Here is a 19,537-nt window from a genome sequence, read left to right as displayed (position 1 = left end):
CAAGTTATTTTCTATCCTTGATAGTCTTAGATCTAGAGGTAACAAAAGTTTTTTAAGTGTGTCCCAAACCACCTCTATAAATTCTTTATTGTTATTGGTTAACCCGTCCACTTCGGGGTCCACACCTACTGGGGTATTAAGGAAGGGAATAGATGTATTTTGTCCCTGCCCCTCACTACATGACTGGGTATTAGGGGTATTCACTACTCCAGCTTTGGGTGCTGTGATGTTGGTCACTAGTAAATCTTTTGGGACAGAAATGTTCGCTTTCTTGCGGAAATAAGCTGAGCGAGAATTGCGTTTCCTCTTCGGTTGTTTACCACTGGGGATATTATTAGACAGATTCGGGAAAAGTGCAATGGGGACAGGAGTGTGCACACTAAGAGGTGTCGATGGAGTTTCCTCATTCTTACTTCCCGAGGCAAATTGGGGAGTAGCCGGGATCGGAGGATGGTAAACATCTGCCTGAGTGACTATACAATGCGGGCGGGCTGGGCGCTCAGGGGTAACAGAAGTGGCTATGTGGCCTAGAGAGGATTTCTTAGAAAGTGCAATTACTTGGGACACTCTTCTGGCGGCATCTAGTTCTAGCGAGACCCGAGATTGGAGCTTGAATATCTCTTCGTCTATAGCTATGTTAGTGCGGGTTATAAAGTCATCCATGGGGCCACTAATTTGTGACCCATGTTTAGAAGACTTGCTACGGGTTACCCTTGGATCCATAGCGCTAAGGCACTGTAACAAAGGTAGATCTATTTCCCCTCAGTTATTAGTTTAGCTTCCAAAACTGTCGAGCCAAGAGGGGTGGGCCAGTCCAGTCCTCTCAGTCCTCGAACGGCCTCAAACGGCCCGCTCTTTGCCCGGTCTTAGCCCCGGACGCTCCCGCGCGCTCCCGCGCAGCGTCACTCTCCAATATTTATGGGCCAAAGACCAATGGGGTATGTTGTAAGAAGTTGGGGGCGGGGCGTTCAGGGAGAGCGGGGCCAGGTGACTCAGCCTCCGGGACCGGGACTCCTGGGAAGGTGAGTCCCGGTTCACGCTCGCAGCCCTGATTCCTCACACGCCCCCACAGAGCAGCCAGGCAGGAGACCACAGACAGGCGATACAGGTGAGGGGATTCCGCAGCGGGACCCGCGAAGCGGGTTCCGCAAGTCGTGGGTTTGAGCAGCCCTCACACAGGTGCAGCGTCGGCCAGGACCAACAAACAAACAGCGTCCCACGAAGAAAGGGTCCAGGTGCCTTTTAAGTTTGTAAAAAGGTGGGGGCGGGGCGTTCAGGGAGAGCGGGGCCAGGTGACTCAGCCTCCGGGACCGGGACTCCTGGGAAGGTGAGTCCCGGTTCACGCTCGCAGCCCTGATTCCTCACACGCCCCCACAGAGCAGCCAGGCAGGAGACCACAGACAGGCGATACAGGTGAGGGGATTCCGCAGCGGGACCCGCGAAGCGGGTTCCGCAAGTCGTGGGTTTGAGCAGCCCTCACACAGGTGCAGCGTCGGCCAGGACCAACAAACAAACAGCGTCCCACGAAGAAAGGGTCCAGGTGCCTTTTAAGTTTGTAAAAAGGTGGGGGCGGGGCGTTCAGGGAGAGCGGGGCCAGGTGACTCAGCCTCCGGGACCGGGACTCCTGGGAAGGTGAGTCCCGGTTCACGCTCGCAGCCCTGATTCCTCACACGCCCCCACAGAGCAGCCAGGCAGGAGACCACAGACAGGCGATACAGGTGAGGGGATTCCGCAGCGGGACCCGCGAAGCGGGTTCCGCAAGTCGTGGGTTTGAGCAGCCCTCACACAGGTGCAGCGTCGGCCAGGACCAACAAACAAACAGCGTCCCGTAGCCAACACGTTAAGCGTGGCGCCGGGTGCCCATCCCAATGGAGCGAGACTCTGCGCTTCGCCAATTGCAACGTCAGTGCCACAAATTTACGACTTGCAGACTTAATATGAAGCACATGACCTAGTAGGCAAACCTTCATAGTACAGTCAATAGGTTCCCCAACCATTTTCGTCAAAGTATCTGTGACCTCACCCCAAAATTTCGCCACCTTCAAACAGGACCATGCCAAGTGTAGAAAGCCTGCGCTATCAGCCCCACAGCGTTTACAACAGTGCGAGTCGCGCAACCCATACCTATACAATTGTACTGGCGTATAATATACCTGATGGAGATATTTATAGTGTATATATTTAAGATTGCCATTCGCAGCGAACTGCCCCGTCATCCGACAACAGACCTCCCAATCTTTGTCTGTGAGCGGGTGCGGTAGGATAGCATTCCACATGGCCAGTGAGCCTGACTTCGCAGGCCCCTCCTCTTGTTGTGAGGCGCTATACAATCTGGAAACCATCTTCGTATTGGCTTGTGTGGTGTATAACAATTGCAGGGCGCCGAGTGCCAGCGGTTCATCTGGGATGCCGGGATAGTGTGAGTGCAGCGCAGCCCGTAGTCTACAGTAAATGAAGGTCAGCATGGAAATGCGCTCCCTGTCCCCCACAAAGTCCTGAAGGCCTATGAATCGCCCATTAGGGAAGATGTCGCCCATAGTGTGCGCCCCAGCCGTGCGCAACTCTTTAAGGGAGCCGGCCTCTCCAGTCACCGAGACAGCCATGTGGTGAACCAACGGCATCACCGGCGCATACAGTGGCAACCTCCCAGATCGGCGGCCAAGACCCTGCCAGGCCAGATAGGTACATTTCACCGTGTCTATTTCACCCCGTTCAAGAACCGTGGTGCTATTCACTATCATTGCCCTGAGAGGGATAGGATGGGCTGCACCCGCTTCCACCGCAACATGTGACGTGAATGGTGGAGCATTCTGCCAGTAAGAGGCATAGTGTGCCTGAGCACACAGATAGTACAAGCGCATGTCCGGTATAGCAAAAACCCCCATCTCATACGGCTTCGTGAGTGTTTCCCACCGTATCCTCGGCTTCTTGCCCCCCCATGCCAGCGTAATGAGTAAGGAACGCAGCGTGGCAAAGAAATGCTGTGTGAGGCAAATCGGGATATTCACAAAAAAATACAAAAATTTCGGTAGGACCACCATTTTAATGAGAGCAACCCTGTCAGCAAAGGTAAGGGGCAGCCTAATCCACCGGGACACCTGATCCTCGAGCCGAGAGATTGCTGTACCATAATTGGTACGAAGAACAACTTGAGGGTCCCTATGCACCCAAATACCCAGATACCTAACGGGCTCATCGGTCCATTCTAAGGGGTAGTCAAGGGCAACCTGCGTAGTGCTAGCCGTTAAGGATATTACAACCGATTTGTTCCAATTGATGGCGAGGCCCGAGTACCACTCAAACCTCACATACTCACGAATCAGTCGCGCCAGGTGGGCCGCCGGCTCACGCACATACAGGACCATATCATCCGCATACATAGACACTGCCAACGGCCGCTGCAAAAAACGCAGAGCAGCGTCAGCATGTCTCTGCCACAGGATACATGCCAACGGTTCCATCACCACTGCAAAAAGCAGGGGTGATAGAGGGCAGCCCTGGCGCGTACTGCGTTGAATGGGTAGCGGGTCTGAAGTCCGCCCGTTAACCCGAATCCTGGCCACCGGGTCCGTGTAGAGGAGTTTAATCCAATTTGTAAATACATACGGCACCCCCATGCGGTGCAACACCGCAAAAATATAACTCCAGGCGATGGAGTCAAACGCCTTCGCGGCATCCAGCAGGACAGCCGCTGCCGGCCATTTGGGCTCCAGAAGATGCATCACCGCAAACAGCGTCCGAAGATTGTGCGCCGTGGAACGGGCTAGGATAAACCCAGATTGGTCGGGCAGCACCATCACCGAGATCAGGAGACGCAGTCTGGTGGCCAGCACCTTTGCAAGAATCTTAACATCAGTATTCATCAAGGATAGGGGCCGGTAGGAGTCACAGCTGTCGGGCGTTTTCCCAGGCTTCAGGAGGGTTACTAGCAAAGCCTCTCGGAGTGAGTCAGGAAGCCGCTGTCGCTCATGCGCTTCCGCAAACATGGCCTGCAATTGGGGCACCAGGAGATCCACATACTCCTTATAAAACTCCGCAGGCAACCCGTCGGTTCCAGTAGCTTTACCATTAGGCAATGCAGCGATTGCCTCCCTAATCTCATCAGACGTCAGCGGGTCCATAAGAAAATCTTGCTGTCTCCGTAACAGCCATACCAATGCTACGTCATCCAGGTACTGATTGATATCATCCTCTGCAGCCGTCTGACGACCACCATACAACTCCTTGTAATGCCTCACAAAGGCTGCAAGGATCCCAGGCGCATCACAATGAGTCTCCCCTCCTTCCACTATAGAGTGCACCGCACAGCTCTTCATGCACGGTTCTGTGATGCGCCTGGCTAAAGCGCGCCCAGGCCGACCCCCTTCTCCATAGTATCTAGCTTGCCAGCGCCGGGACAGATGTCTCACTTCCTGATCCTGGATTCCTGGAAGATAAGCAATTCCGGGTTGATTGGAGTTTCATCGCAAATAAATGTACCCGGGATTGGCTTATCTTAATCATTCAGATGGCTAAAAGGCTGAGTGATGCCTTACTGAAGGAAATTGTTGATCTAGAAGAAGTGATAAAAAATGATACAACTCTCACTGATACTAAAGAACATCTGCAGAGAATACAAGATGACTTGACTGAATATAAAAACTATATGGTCAATCAAAAAATTAAGGGACTCAAAAGGAACTTGGAGAGATATACACATGAATGGGCATTCCCTTATGTCGATGATAAGTATTATCAAGCTAGCAGTGAGCAGATTCCTTCGGCAAGATATCAGAGAGGGGGGCGTCAACAGCCTAGGAGAACACCTGGTAATTGGACTTTTGATAACACCTCCAGTGAGGAGGATGAAGCCTCTTTACCTGCAGCCCAAGGGAAGGTCAGGTTCAATCTTGAACCACAGTCTAATCAAGAACTTGGGTCTTTGATCCGTTCTTTTTTGTGCCAGGCCCAACAAGGCAACAGAGGGGGAGGTCACAGGGGGCGTGGCAGAGCCAGACAGAACCAATCACAGAACTGGCAAATGTTTTCTCCACGCCAAACTCGCAGTCGAGGCAGAACCCCGATGTAAATAACATCGTTGTAAATCTTTCTGATTATGAATTAACAACAGGCCAATTGAAAGTCTTGAATCAAGGGCTTGGTTATGTTCCAACTCCCACCCATGATTCTTTTAAATGTCGAACTGAAGTCCATGAAGTGATGAGGAAGATCAAGATTAAAAAATTCTTTGTTAACAAAGAACCGATTTCCTCATCTGTTTTTTCAACTGATTTACACCGCCCGTCTCATTTTTGCCCATCATTATCCACGGTAGGCCCTGAGGTCGCAGTTTTTGAAAGTAAGGTATTGAGTGAGATCAGGCTGCTCGAGGAATCCCAGCAGACTAATGCTTTTAATAACATGAGCAAATCTGATTGGGATGCAGTGAAATCTTTACAGGATAACGCTGCTCTAACTATTAAATCTGCTGACAAGGGGGGCGCTGTGGTCCTTATGAATACTTGCGACTATGAGGCTGAGGTTCTGAGGTTGCTTAGTGACAGGAGGAATTATCGACCACTTGTCCGTGATCCCACGGCCGAACTGCTACAAATGATTACTACTATTGTGGCACAGGCACGTGAGAAGAAGTGGATCACTGTCAAAGAGGCGGATTTTCTTGTCAATGTTAGCCCCAGGATACCGGCATTTTATGTTCTGCCGAAGATTCACAAGGCCCAGCGTCCCCCCCCCTGGACGTCCAATAGTATCCGGGATTTCATCGGTACTCGAGCCCCTATCACAGTTTGCTGATTTCTTCTTGAGGGAATCTGTGATTAACCAGCGGTCTTATGTTCAGGATACGACTGATATCCTTAACATTATAAATTATATGGATTTTGACTCTTCCCAGCAGCTTCTCGTGACTATCGACATCGAGTCCCTGTATACTAGCATACCCCAGGACGCGACGCTGGTGGCAGTAGCTCGCGCTCTTGGGGCCCAGGAGTGGTTTTACGATACCCCTCTTTGTCATGCAATGTGTGGAGTTGGCCCTGACTCGTAATTATTTCCGCTACAAAGATGACCTTTATTTACAAACTTCGGGGACATCATTGGGCGCTACCTTTGCGCCGAGCCTGGCCTGCATCTATGTCGGCCAATTTGAGGAACATCATTTGGACCAGATCTCTAATCCCTTCCGGGGGCACATTTGCCTCTGAAAGAGATATATAGATGATGTGTTATGCATCTGGTCCGGTATGCACCAACTACTTGATGAATTTTTGGAGTGGTTGAATTCGCTTGACACCTGTTTGAAATTCACTTGGCAGATAAGTAGGGAGATGGCCACGTACCTTGATCTTGACATTACTGTGGTTAATGACAAACTCAGCACTAGTGTCCATCATAAACCCACTGATAAAAATTCCCTGTTGCACTATCAGTCTTTCCATCCCAGGGCTTTGAGGGATAATCTCCCGGTGGGCCAATTTCTGAGATACCGCAGGAACTGCTCTTCCACTTCGGACTATCTGCGGCAATCGGAGGTTTTGAGTGAGAAATTGATTCAACGTTCCTATCCAAAGAGAATCATCACCAGAGCACGTAAGAGGGCCCGTAATACACCTAGGGAAGTTCTGCTTGAGAGAAGTCATAAGGAACCAAAAAAAAGTTTGCCTGTCGTCTTGACGTTTGACCCTCTGTCTAGTAAGATCAGGCAGATAATAAAGAAATACTGGTCACTTCTGTCTACTAGTAACTTTCAGATGCCACAGCCCAGATTTGCGTTTAAAAGGACGCAGAACTTGAAGGACAGATTAGTGCATACGAGACCTGTCCATGCTAAGAGGAGTGTCACTCTTCCCCCAGGACACCATCCCTGTGGTGGGTGTTCGGTGTGTGAGCTGACGGAGAAGACAACTGAAATTACACTAGGTAGTGGGAGAACCTGGTTTCTTCGTCAGTTCACTAACTGTAACACATGTCATGTAATATACAGACTTACATGCCCGTGTGGGCTACACTATATTGGTCTAACATCCAGAAAGGTCAAGGTGCGCATACAAGAACATCTAAGCACGATCAGGGCAGGTAAACTCACTACACGCCTGGTACAACATTACCATGATCATCCACACCACTTTAAATCACTAAAATGGGTTGTTTTGGAGAAGGTTTTTGGTGATGCTGGCGATGTGGAGAAGAGATTGGCAGTGAAGGAGGCTCGCTGGATTTATTCAGAGAAGGGGGACACTGTTGGTCTTAATGACCAAATTGAGTGGAATAAGGTCAGTAGGTAGGCTGTCCACCATATGTCTAGTACACCATTAATAGAACATCAGTATACAGTCTGTGTTGACCCCTGCCCTTACATTTTTTGTTGACTTGTATTTCCATACACCACACATTTTCTCCCAGACTTTAATTAAATGGAGTAGGTTTGATTTAAAGAGTATATGCTATTAGTTTTGGGATGAAAGACTAACTGCTACATGAGGGGCGTCCTCGTTCCTTTGGTTATCGCTAAGGTGATGATGACAATGTTGAGGCAGTGAGTGTTCCTCATTTTCTTGTAATATGCCCAGACATCGCTATAGTTTTTCACAAATTGCTGATTCTGAGTAAAAATGGAAAGACTGGGCGGATTTACGGACAATTGTTGCCCAAAATAGGGTCCATCTGCATTATTCATTGGTATTAGAAACAGTGCTAAGATGGCCGCCATACTCCCCATACTGCTTACACTTGATATTGGGACTCTCAAAGTCTCGCGATGCGCGAGTATGGAGTGTTTGTAAGCGGATGCGGCGGGGCGGTAACTCGATGCTGGGTTGAGTTACCGCCCGTGTGTTAAGGTATACGGTAAGCGCAGGAGCTTTAGAGGCTCTGTGAAGCTCTTGCTTGATGATCGAACGCTGCACAGCTGCTACATTTTTTTTAATTCGTGGGACATCGTGTGCGTGGCCTGAGTTTCAAACACTGGGTTGAGACTCGGCTCAGGTTTTAAAAGCGCTGGCAGACATGCAGGTCATTGAAAGTTAATGTACTTCTGTTTGACTTGACATTATTGCGAGCATTATTTGATTTTTTTTTTTTTAAATGTGCTTACTTGAAGTGTACAGCAGCTCGACTTTTGGAAGATTGGAGAATACCATTAACAGTTTTCAAACGTGCAGGCAGATACGCGGGCTATTGCCTGTTGGCCCATATATGAGGAGAACCAGTAGTGATTGTGTGAGACGAGTAGCTAATCATAATAGCTACAGGTGCGCTGACCTGTGTGACTTACATTTGCGCGATCCTGTCTGTATTTTTTGGTGTGGAACAGTTGGAATATCATCGTTTTATAAGATGAATGGTGACGGTGTGGATACTGGGGATCAATCCCCGTCATTATTATACTCTTTTCACAGATGCAGGCACTAGCAACGGTTATGCTGTTTTGAACAGGGAGGCAAAAGCAAACAGGTTATACGCCCCTGTGACTGGTTGCGAGCTGGTATGTGGGCCCAAGGCTCCAACTAGGTAATATACCTGAGTTCAGAGTCATGGAATTTTTCTGTGATTAACTGTGAATATACATATGAGTTTTTATTGTGGACATCCCGTTGAACTAACTAAGCTGTATGTTGTCTCTTTGTGTTCATCAGTCCTTTTTATTGTTGTGTGTCCAGGGAGGTGATCTTTGACCTCTATTGCCCTGATGAATTTGCCACAAATTAATTGGCAATGAAACATGTTGGCCGTCATTAACAAGGTATTCAACATGCTGTGTTTTTAAACAGTGGGATAGACTCCTAACAAAAATAAAAAAAGTAGATTTGTGAGTCTAACCCCTTCTTTGTCTTTGTTGGTACATCTTTTGTTCCTGTTTTCACAATACACATTCCTTTTGTTGTGTGTTTGTCTTTCTTTGCACTGGACACCTCACTTTTTTCTTATGAGAAAGCTATCAATGATGAAATAAACGTGGGCAAGCTGGTGAGAACCAACCAGTAGCTCCTCTGGTGGTACGCACATGAGATACTTTCTCTTCCTTTACACATTTTTTCACCTACCTTTTCTGATAATGAGGGTGTGTGTAGAGTGAGTAAAGTTGTTTAATCAATCTGTGGACTGACCTTACACTTTCTTGTTTTCATCTTTTCTGTTGTCTTTGAAATTTTAAATATTGGTAGCACACTGGATGGGGTTATACCATATGATTTAATGGGTACTGGAGGTTTTTGATAAATTATTCTTTCCTCCACTCATTCCAGACTACATAAAATTATGCTACATGGTGCAAGTTCTTGTTTGTTGAAATTCACTTCCTGATCCGCCAATTCATTGTACGCTGTAATTTTAGAGCGTATGGTCACCAAGACAGCGGGGGCCGGGTTCTCAGCATAATTTCGCTCCAGCTGCCCCAGCTCGAGTTCTAAACGGCGCATGGAATCCCGGAGCGACCGAAGCACACCAGCCTGAAGGCCGATACACACCCCCCTTATAGTTACTTTAAAGGCTTCCCACAAAACGCCGAGCGTTTGCACGGACCCTACATTCTCCGTAAAATAATGTTCAATTGCATCACAGACACCCTCCCGAAACACGGGATCAAGCAATTCCGTCGACTGCAGACGCCATTGGAATTGCGGTGATAGGTACGTGGGAATAGCCATAGTGAAACACACTGGGGAGTGATCAGACAGTGTGCGAGGGAGATGCACCACCCGTGTAGTCCAGGTGCTGACGTCAGTTGTTGCCAGCCAGTAGTCAAGCCGCGACCATGAGCTGCGTGCGTACGAGTGGCAAATACTCTCCTGCACCGTGGGGTGCCGCAGGCGCCAAAGATCCAGGAGACCCAGAGTGTGCATACCATTGCGAATCGCCTGCGCAGCCTTTTCAATGGCAGTGTCCGCGGTGGTGCGCCGATCCAAAGCGGGGTCAAGCACCGCATTAAAATCCCCTCCACATATAATAGCAGCCGCAGGCAACTGATAGACCTTGCTCCAAAGCTCTTCATAAAAATCAGGGTCGTCCACATTGGGCCCATAGACATTAATTATGGTGACTAACGTACCACACAGCTTACCCTGTATAATTATGTATCTACCATTAACATCCGCATGTTCATAAGTACTAACAAATGGGACACCTTTCTTTATTAAAATCAGAACCCCACGGGCATAGGATGAATAAGAGGAGGCAAAACGCGACCCAGCCCACCTGGCGGCCACCGAAGAGGCAGCAGCCCCAGTGAGGTGTGTTTCTTGCAACAATGCTACATGTATGACATGACGATCAAGATACGCCAACACTTGCCGAGTTTTTTTAGGGTTATTTAGACCCCTGACATTCCATGTGATCCAATTCAGTGTGCCTTCAGTATGTGTCAACTATCCTAATGAAGTTAATCTGCAACATAAGCGCGGTGTACTGCATGTACGCATAGACTACCCACCAGACCTGTATTCGGCAAGCAAACGATTGAGCAGAACTCCCCTCCCACCCACCCCAGCATCCCAATCATACCGGAGATACCCATGTAACTGAACAGCAGAACTAAGAGCTTCCATCTGGTCACCCACAGGCGGCTAGCCCACCTGCAGCGACCACTGTCAGTCATCAACAGCGTGGGGTGCACCCTTTGAAAGGACGCCAGTTGCCCGGATTCCCCCTCGGTGTAAGGGGGGGGGTCAGGGCCCAATAAAAGCTCTCTCTACATCACGTCCCAGCAAAGCGAGACCATAAGCATCTTCCACCACCAGCTCCCACAAACAGAACTCAGTCATGTAAGACCTGCATAGCACCACAACACCGTGAACACAGGACCAGCATCGCTGCCCATCCACCAACCACCGATCGCGCAGCCATCCAGCGCCCCATCCGGCGCGAAAAGTATCAGAGGCAACCAACTGTACAGCATGAACCAAATCTTCAACCATGCTCCCACCGATCTGATATCAACCCAGCAACAAGCCAGCTCATCCAGACGCACAAGCAGGCGAAGGAGCAGAACAATACCCCAACCACATAGAAACAACAGAAAGCGTGATGCACGGCATAGGCAACTAACACAGCAAACATTTCACAAATATCACTAGTCATCCAGTTCCGCGTCGTCTCCAGCCACTTTATCAACTTCCCGTCTCTCGAGCTGCTTTACGAACTGCATAGCGTCCTTCGGCATCGTGAACAGTCTAGGTTTAATGCCCTGGTGAATCCGGAGTCGCGCCGGGTAGAGCATGGCGTACTGAATCTTCAGCGCTTGTAGCCTCTTTTTAACTGGCAGGAACTCCCGCCTAGCTTGTTGCACCGCCGCTGTAAAATCCGGGTAGAGCTGGACCTCGACTCCCTGATACTGTGTAGCACCCCTCTCTCTCGCCATCCGGAGCGCCGCGTCCCAGTCCCTGTAGTTAAGGAGCTTAGCTATGATCGGGCGGGGTGGTGCCCCTGAGATCGGGCGCGGCGCAAGAGAACGATGCGCTCTCTCAACCACCAACATATTGGAGAAATTCTCCGCTCCAAAGAGAGTCTTAAGCATATCTTCAATATACAGCTCTCATTTTCCCAACATTGGTGGATTCGGGCACCCCTATAACTCCTCATTCTTCACAGAGATCACCGAAAGCACCTTCTCCATTTGGGCGCAGGACGCCCCGATCCGCTCGACCCTATCCTCCGTGGAGGAAATGCGCTGCTCCGCCTCCGCAATGCGTGCCCCTTGCTTGTCCAGCATGGACGCCATGTTGTCCATATGGAGACTGAAAGCATCTATCTTACTGTCTATGGCCTGTAGACTTTGTTGCATGGTGAGCATCATCCTTTCAAGTTTACTGGTGCCACCCGCTCCCACATCCATATCAATCCCCGAGTCCGTCTCCGCAGGCGGAGCAGCTTTTTTGACGCGTTTGGTTTCAAAGGACAACTTAGGCTGCATCTGTTTATCCGACTTCCCCATCGCGGTAGAGGGCCAGCCGCACCCCCTGCCGGCGACCTGCGCACTGTCCCAGCAAGCTGATATGATTCCCTGTAGGTGAAATAGAAAGAGAGCGCAGCAGCATAGCTCACGCCAGGGAGCGACAGCCAGGGGCAATCAGGGCACCTCGTGCTTCTCAGCAAACAGGGGCACTCACCTCAGTTCCCTGTACCCCGAGAGTGCGCTGCAGGATCCACCCCAAAGGCACTGCGCATCAGCAGTAATGCGCCGCCGAAAGCACGATGCCCAGCACCAGCAGGAGTCCAAGGATGCAGCCACAGAGAAATGCCTCCTTAGCGGTCGTCCGCAGCGCCAGCAGAGCGCAATCAGTCCGTACAGGCCTTATACACAGGGAGAAGCCTCCTCGAGTCGCCGCCGCAGCCCGCACCCAGGCAGCAAAATGGCAGATGTAAGTACGTCCAGCAGTTCCGCCGAAGGCACAGCGCTCACTGCCCCGGAGCAAGTCCACAGCACACGCGGCAATCAGAGCCCTCCATGTACCGCTCACGACTCCTGCCGCCGGCACACACTCCACCAGAGCCAGGACAGCCTCCCGAGGCAACGGGAGTCCGCCCGCATCCAGCAGCAACGCCTGCAGTCCCCACAGAAGCCGCTCGAAGCAGCGCCGGGCCACCGCTCAATCCTCCGCCAGCCGGATCCCTGCACCACAAGGCCGCTCGCCGTACCAGCAGCTTCCCAGGTCGGCACCTCGCCTCACAGCCCGGGACGGGCTCCGAGGCCACCACGAGCCCACCGCTGCCCAGGAGCCGCCACCTCCGGAAGCGCCAGCAGTTAGAAACACGCAGCGGATAGCCGCAACGGGCCACAGCAGCTGTCACAGGTCCCGAGCCGCCATTTTCTCGCCCCGGACAGATCGTCAGCTACACGGGACGGCCTCTACGACAACTGCACACCGCCGGTCCCAGCTTCCAACTCAATCCGGTGCTTGCAGGTAGGGAGAGCAGGTGCACGCTATTCAGCCATAAAATATAGTGTAGAGAGGCAGGATATTAGACGGATGATGGCCCTGACCAGCAGAGCTGCACTAACATGCGGCAATTTTGCTTCGGGCTCACTAGCGCCCCCGGCTCTCATAGATTGTTGACTGCGCATTATGCAGAGTTTTATAAAATACTGCAACTTGGTAATATTGTACAAGCCTCAACCTGCAAGGCACTGCCATAATCCATCTGTGAGCCAATAATAGATCTTGTGTAGTTGACCTGTAAATGGTAATTTGATGATTGATTGACATAGTTACCCTATCCTTTAAGAGGCGTTCGCTTTTGGAGGTCGATGTGGATCAGGGTATGACCAGATTAGCTGGAACAACACACTGTAGGAAAGTGCCCCTTTTTGAAATGGTCAACCCCACTTTTTGCCTGGTATCCAATGCAATTTTGACAAAGTGCACTGGGTTTCTGCTAATCAGGTCCCTAGGGCCAGATCTCATTCCCTAAATTGTACAACTGTTTTCCCAATTGGCAAAACCTCTAGCACCCACTGTAAGTCCCGTGTAAATGATACCCCTGGTGCCTAGGGCATGGGGTACTAAACAGTGTTCCTCAGGGCTGCAGCATGCATTGTGCCACTCTAGGGGATCCGTCACCAAACCCATGCAGGCTGCCATTGCAGGCTGCACTTCTTGGTACAGACAAAAGTGAAAACATGACATGGCACACAGCCCTGTGTGCCATGCCTGCAGACACTGCATGCAGTATAGGTAAGTCACTCCTACAGCAGGCCTTAGAGCTCTAACGCAGGGTGCACTATAGTACATGTAATTGTAATTGCATTTATATAGCACTTGTATGCCCCTGTGCTGACCAGCTCAATTACTGCCAGTACAAGTGAACAGGGAAGCCATTTATGTGCTGGACACTGGTCAAAAAGGAGTTCCCAGCTACATGATGGCTTCACTGAAATTAGATGTTTGGTGTCAGATATCTTGTATTGACAACCCCACACTGATTCCAGCGAGGGATTTATTAATATAAGCACCCAGAGGGCACCTTAGAGGTGCCCCCTAAAAAACCTACCAACTACTAGTGCGCTGGCTGACTTGTTCTGACCAGCCTGCCGCCACAGACTCTTTTCTGACCCCCAGGAGTGAGAGTCACGCTCTTGGGAGGTCAGGAACACTGCCTGCTCTGGCAGGAGGTGTTTACACCCCCTCCAACAGGATAACCTGTAAATTAGCATTCTTTGGCAGGGAACTTCAAAGAGCCCACTGCCTTCGGATGCAGATCTGGCTTCCTGCAGAGGTAAAGAGATGCCGACCTCCCCCTGATCAGGGCCACCTGGACAGGCGAGAAAATTAGTAGTCAGAGAGGCGTGTCAACCCGCAGGCTAGTTTCACTCCTAAGGTGGGCTACCTTTCGTGAATGCGAAAATTAAAAGCCTGCCATCTTGATAATGGCAGTATTAGGAACTCTGGAACAGGGTTATGCCCACTTCTCACAGGAAGTGGTCATATAGGGGCGTAGTGACACTAGGGGTAAGTACCCCGTTGACTACTACCCTACACTCCCCTAATGCCCCATAGTCTAGTATTTAGGGGAGCATCTGGCACCAGGAAATCAAATCCTGATGACCTGAAAGACAAGCATTGGCAAAGCCAATAGGTCTCGCTTTTGGGACCTTATAAGTATTTAGTTATGCAGCACAATATCCTTACTGCAACAACATTAACTGTTGCATGGCCAAACACTTATAAGGTCCCAAGGGCGAGACCTATTGGCTATGAGCATGAGGATGTGTGCCACAGGACGTCGAAATGATGGCTTTGTTTAGTCCAGCAGTCATTTGCAGCGTGATGCTGAATGTGTGCCTATACTAAAGTTACAGTGATACAGAGAACTACAGAGTGGTCCTGCACAAGGTACGTAACACACACATCACTCAAGAGTAAGAGGTTCTAAAGCAATGGACTACAAATGCGTATCCAATGAGCTCCACAATCAGCACATCTTAAATAGTTACACATGTAAGACAATACGAAAACAAACACAGGCCAGTCCCATAATCAGCATATCTTAATAATTTACAGACATATGGAGGCCAGCAGCCCAACAATAAGCACAGTTTAAATATGAGACACTGGATAAAGTACAGGCAGACACCTGACAATGATCAATAAAAATGTATGCTATGTTATGATGGGAGCACGCCCACTCTGAAAATTGTTCTACTAACACTAATTTTAGAGTATATCTTGACATGCTTTCATTGTCTGTAGTGATACAGCTTGGTTGCACTGAGTGGATGTAGCTTGCTGTACCACTCATATGCTCCTCATCTCAACCTCCTTTTGTATTCCAAAACGGCGGTTGCTTGTATTGCACTGCAGAGGGTCACCAATTCTTTCAAATGGGGCACTGATGCATGTTTTGAAGTAGAGTAGAGGCTGCATTCAACGCCTCCAGTTGCAAGACTACCCAAGGGAAAACAGCAAGAGCTGAAAGACAATATGTGCAGTTATGAGAGGAATGCATTTTGTTTTTAGCTCTGCAAAGGCTATATTATAGTTGACTGATTACTGCAATGATGAAGGCTTTGCAAGACTTTTATTAATGGAGGCATGTACAGCGGTGTTAATATGGTTATGTGACTCCATTGGAATGAGCCGGCTGAGGCTTTGCCAGGTATTTATGTATTACTGTTTGTGTTGGGGGTTGTGGGGGGAGGGGGAATTAATCAAGCCCAGCGCCTGCTGAACGGAGCGCAGCATCCAGCTGCCACTGGTAATTTAAACACAAGAGATGCATCACCTGGAGAGAGAAAGGAGGGACACCGAGGGAGATGGAAGGAAGGGAATCCAAGAAAGGGAAGAGAGGGATGGAAGAGAGAGCGGGAGAAAGTGTGGGCAAGCGACGAGAGAGGGGTGGAGTAGCTGAGACGGCAAGAGAACGTGGGATGAGTGGGAACAGGGAGGGGGGAGCAGGGCGAGAAGGGGCAACCGCGGAGCCAGCAGAGGAGAGAGAGGGAACAAACAGAGAGAGAGGGGGACAAGAAAGAGAGAGGAGGCAAGAAGAAAGACTGAGAGGGAACATATAGAGAGAGAGGATGCAAGAAGAGGGAGAGGGGACAAACAGAGAAAGGAGGGAAGAAGAAAGACAGAGGGAGAGGGAACATAGAGAGAGAGGAGGCAAGAAGAAAGACAGAGGAAGAGGGAAACAGAGAGGAGGCAACAAGAACGCCTGAGAGGGAGAGGGAACATACAGAGAAAGACGGAGAGAGGAGGCAAAAAAGAGAGAGAGGGAACATACAGAGAGAGAGGGGGCAAGCAAGAGGGAGAGGGAACATACAGAGAGAGAGAGGAGGCAAGAAAGAGGGAGAGGGAACATACAGAGAGAGGAGGCAGGAAGAAAGACTGAGAGGGAACATACAGAGAGAGAGGAGGCAAGAAGAGGAAGAGGGGACATACAGCGAGAGGGAGGAGACAAGAAAGACTGCTAGGGAGCCCTGGCAATGGGATAGTGTGGAAGAGGGAGGGAAAGCAAGAGAGAAGACGACGGAAACTGGTTTTGGTATCATTTGTTTCGAAATGATCTTTGCAATGCGGTGTGTGCACGCGTTGCTGTGTGGTGATTTAAGTACAACCGACCACGCATTCTGTGACGCACTCTTTGCTTGTGGATGCGCAGGAGCTGGCATATTGGGTGATCGGCACATATACTGCGGAGAGGGTGGGTGGCTTGGTCTTTGGTGGTCTTATCGAACAGCCTTTCCGCTTTCGAGAACGGAGAGCTGTGAAGGGAGCCCTTAATACACAGTGAAGGTGGGGGGGAAGGGCGGTGAAGCTTCTGACATCTGCATGACAAAGCTGGCGGTCTTGCAGTGTTGTGTGAGGTCTGAAGCACACACTGACCTTTGCACTGGGTGAAATGGAGAAACAAGGAGGGAGACATCGGGAGCGAGACAAAAGTGGGAAGAGAAGTGAGGGGGGAGAGGGGTGAATGGAGAGACCGAGTGGTGCGCGCGACTAACTATAACAAGACAAGCCCGGCTTCAAAAGTGGTGTGTGCGCGAGCGCCCGCCGTGGCGAAAGTGAAAGCAGCATATGTTTCCAATTAACGCGGCGGGGAGGGGACGGGCGGAGGAGCGTTCAGACAGCAAGCGAGAGGAAAGCCAGATGGCGCCTGATTGGGCGCTGGGCGCTGAACGCTGGCAGCTGCGCGCGTGCACGCGCGCGTAACCGCAAGCGCTAGGCCAGCAAAAGCGTGTGGTAGCACTTTGAAAACCCACTTACTAAATGTCTCACAGAGCAGCGCATGCGCTGGCTCAGGCGAGACCTATAAAAAGGACCCTGAAGAGTCCCAAAAGAGAGGAGCAGCAACTGACTTGGCACCATCCCCTGCCTGCTGTCCTCGACAATTGCAGCAAAAAAGACGACTCGTCATGCAGCTGCTGTGTCTCCAAAAGGGAGGACTACCAGCACTTCACCCAAGACCCAGGAACTAATGTGGCATAGCGGAGCTTCTCCCCTGTATCCTGCATGCACCCCAAGAGAACTGCGAGGACCGCCAAAACCTGACATCGGAAAGCACCACTGAGCACATGTCCCTAGCCTCTGAACCTCCAGAAATGAAGCCCACCTTTGGTTTACCCAGAGTGGACTCACCGATGCCGCCTGCAGCTTCTTTGTGCAGGCCCCCTCTACCACGAGTGTCTCCAGTGACAACAACCTGATGCCTCAACGCCTCAAAACACCTCTGCACCCGGCCACCCCGGCCCGTGGAACAAAAGTGTCCCCACGTCGCTGAGCAGCATGAGACCTGGGCCTCCTTGTTGGTTCAACCTGACTGGTCACCCAGTCTGCAGCCTCTTTTCGACCGGACCGATCCCCATTGACCTACACGAGGCACCAGACGCTGAAAAGCACCTCTGGACCCGGCTGCCCAAAGTGACCTGTTGGTGCTGCCTTGTACCTTGACGCATACTTACCTTAAGTCTAGGAGATTAGTCTCATAAGTCGCTCTGAAGTACATGTATGCAGTGTATTTCTTTCCTCCATAGGATAAGCTTCAGAAATTGCACTGTCCATTTTTTAAAACTGTAAAAATTCATAACTTGAATTATTTTGATGAACAGGGTGCCTAAAGTTATATAAAGATGATGCGTGTTATTTGTGTAAATTGGTGTAGATCTTATCGAGTTGTGTGTATAATTTATTGACTGTGTGAATGTAACGAATGTCTAACGCTCCTCTCTGATAAGCCTAAGGCTGCTCGACCACACTACTCCCAAGAGAGCACCTTAGGATTGCTAGCGCAAGCCCCTGTCCACTTATAACAGATACCTGGACTCTTTGCACAGAATACCTCTTTTTGGTATACTATATAAAGAGCCAGCTCCCTACACACACAAGTGTGCCATAGTTGTCCACCCTCCTTTCATTCTGGGGAGCTGCTCAGTTTTTGGAGATCAGCCCTTTGGCAGTGGGACATGGATGTTCAATGAAGGCAGCGGAAGAAACAAGAACGGAAATGACAAACTGCGCTGCAAGGATGTATCCAGCAAGAGTGATGGAGCTGTATTTTGCTAAAAATCTGAACATTGGCTTCGCTGGGGAGCCTGTAGTCCTGAACAAGAATTGTATGGTGCAGAAATTATCATACCAGAAATCATTGCATTGAGAATAATGGAATGGTAAAATGCTTTGTTTGCAGGCCACATTGTCCACCTTTCTGTTCCAATCTCTGTGATTGACCATTTTGCAACCCTCTCTTTACAGGAATTCTGAAGAAGAAGAAAGCTCTGCCCACTATCTCCGAGAAGAACAGTATCGACCGGATACACAATGAGCTGTCCAATCAGAATTCTGTGTTGGAGTCCTCCCGGACTTCATCTGGCAGCGATGGCAGTCGCAATGCAGGGCTTCCAAGGCCCAAACAGAGCCGGCAGGAGCAGCTCAATGGCATGACGCCCATTCCCATGAGCATTAAAGCAGGCACTATGGAAGAGGACTCTTCAGGCTCAGAGTAAGTAGCTCATTACAGTAACCTGTTACTGACTGGATCTCTCCTTTACCTCAAAACCCTCTACTGTTCTCCTTTCTTAATAGCAATAACACTTTATCTGTACTCTTAGCAGATGTTCTAAAGGGGCTGAACGGGAAGCATAGAAAATGTCACCCTGAGAGTTCAGATTAATAGCACCAAAAGAACCAGGACTTCACTAGTTGGGGGATTGCTTTGGAATTTAACTATGGTTTTAGACAAGGAAGTTACAGGCTTTTAAGAAGATGATAAAGGTAGATGTTTTAAAAAGTGTTGTTTTCACTAGGTTCTAAAACACCTAACTGCCTTTGGATGCAGGAGTCATCACATGCAGTTCCCTACTGTCTATACCATTCTTGTCCTTGTTCACAGGTTCTCTGTCTGTATATGAATAAAGCAGCATATGTCCAGCTGTGGAGATATATTTACACACACACGTGCATATGCTGTGGTTAAATACCTTTGTGGCTAATGCAGTTAGAAAACCAGCATGACATAAACGATACACACAGATGCACAGAGTGAAATATGCTACTTATTACCATTGCAGGATAGGAAGGACATCATCAGTGGACCCTCAACATTTTTAGCA

At 49.7% G+C, this 19,537-nt stretch overlaps 2 protein-coding genes across 2 annotated transcripts in view; one reads left to right on the top strand and one right to left on the bottom strand.

Moving 5' to 3' along the window:
* LOC146870604 (uncharacterized) overlaps nucleotides 1–19,537 on the bottom strand; it is a 125,355-nt gene that overhangs the window by 9,065 nt on the left and 96,753 nt on the right. The gene's annotated exons all lie outside the window — the stretch shown is intronic.
* The window catches only part of CELSR2 (cadherin EGF LAG seven-pass G-type receptor 2), a 691,477-nt gene that overhangs the window by 662,340 nt on the left and 9,600 nt on the right, over nucleotides 1–19,537 (top strand). Inside the window, exon 34 of the mRNA XM_085643385.1 lies at nucleotides 18,681–18,927. Within this exon, the coding sequence (XP_085499511.1) occupies nucleotides 18,681–18,927 (247 nt within the window). The remainder of the gene's footprint in view (nucleotides 1–18,680; nucleotides 18,928–19,537) is intronic.

This window comes from Triturus cristatus, chromosome 1_1, assembly GCF_964204655.1.
Source record: "Triturus cristatus chromosome 1_1, aTriCri1.1, whole genome shotgun sequence".
Classification (NCBI taxonomy): Eukaryota; Metazoa; Chordata; class Amphibia; order Caudata; family Salamandridae; genus Triturus; species Triturus cristatus.
This window is presented reverse-complemented; position numbering and strand designations above follow the sequence as displayed.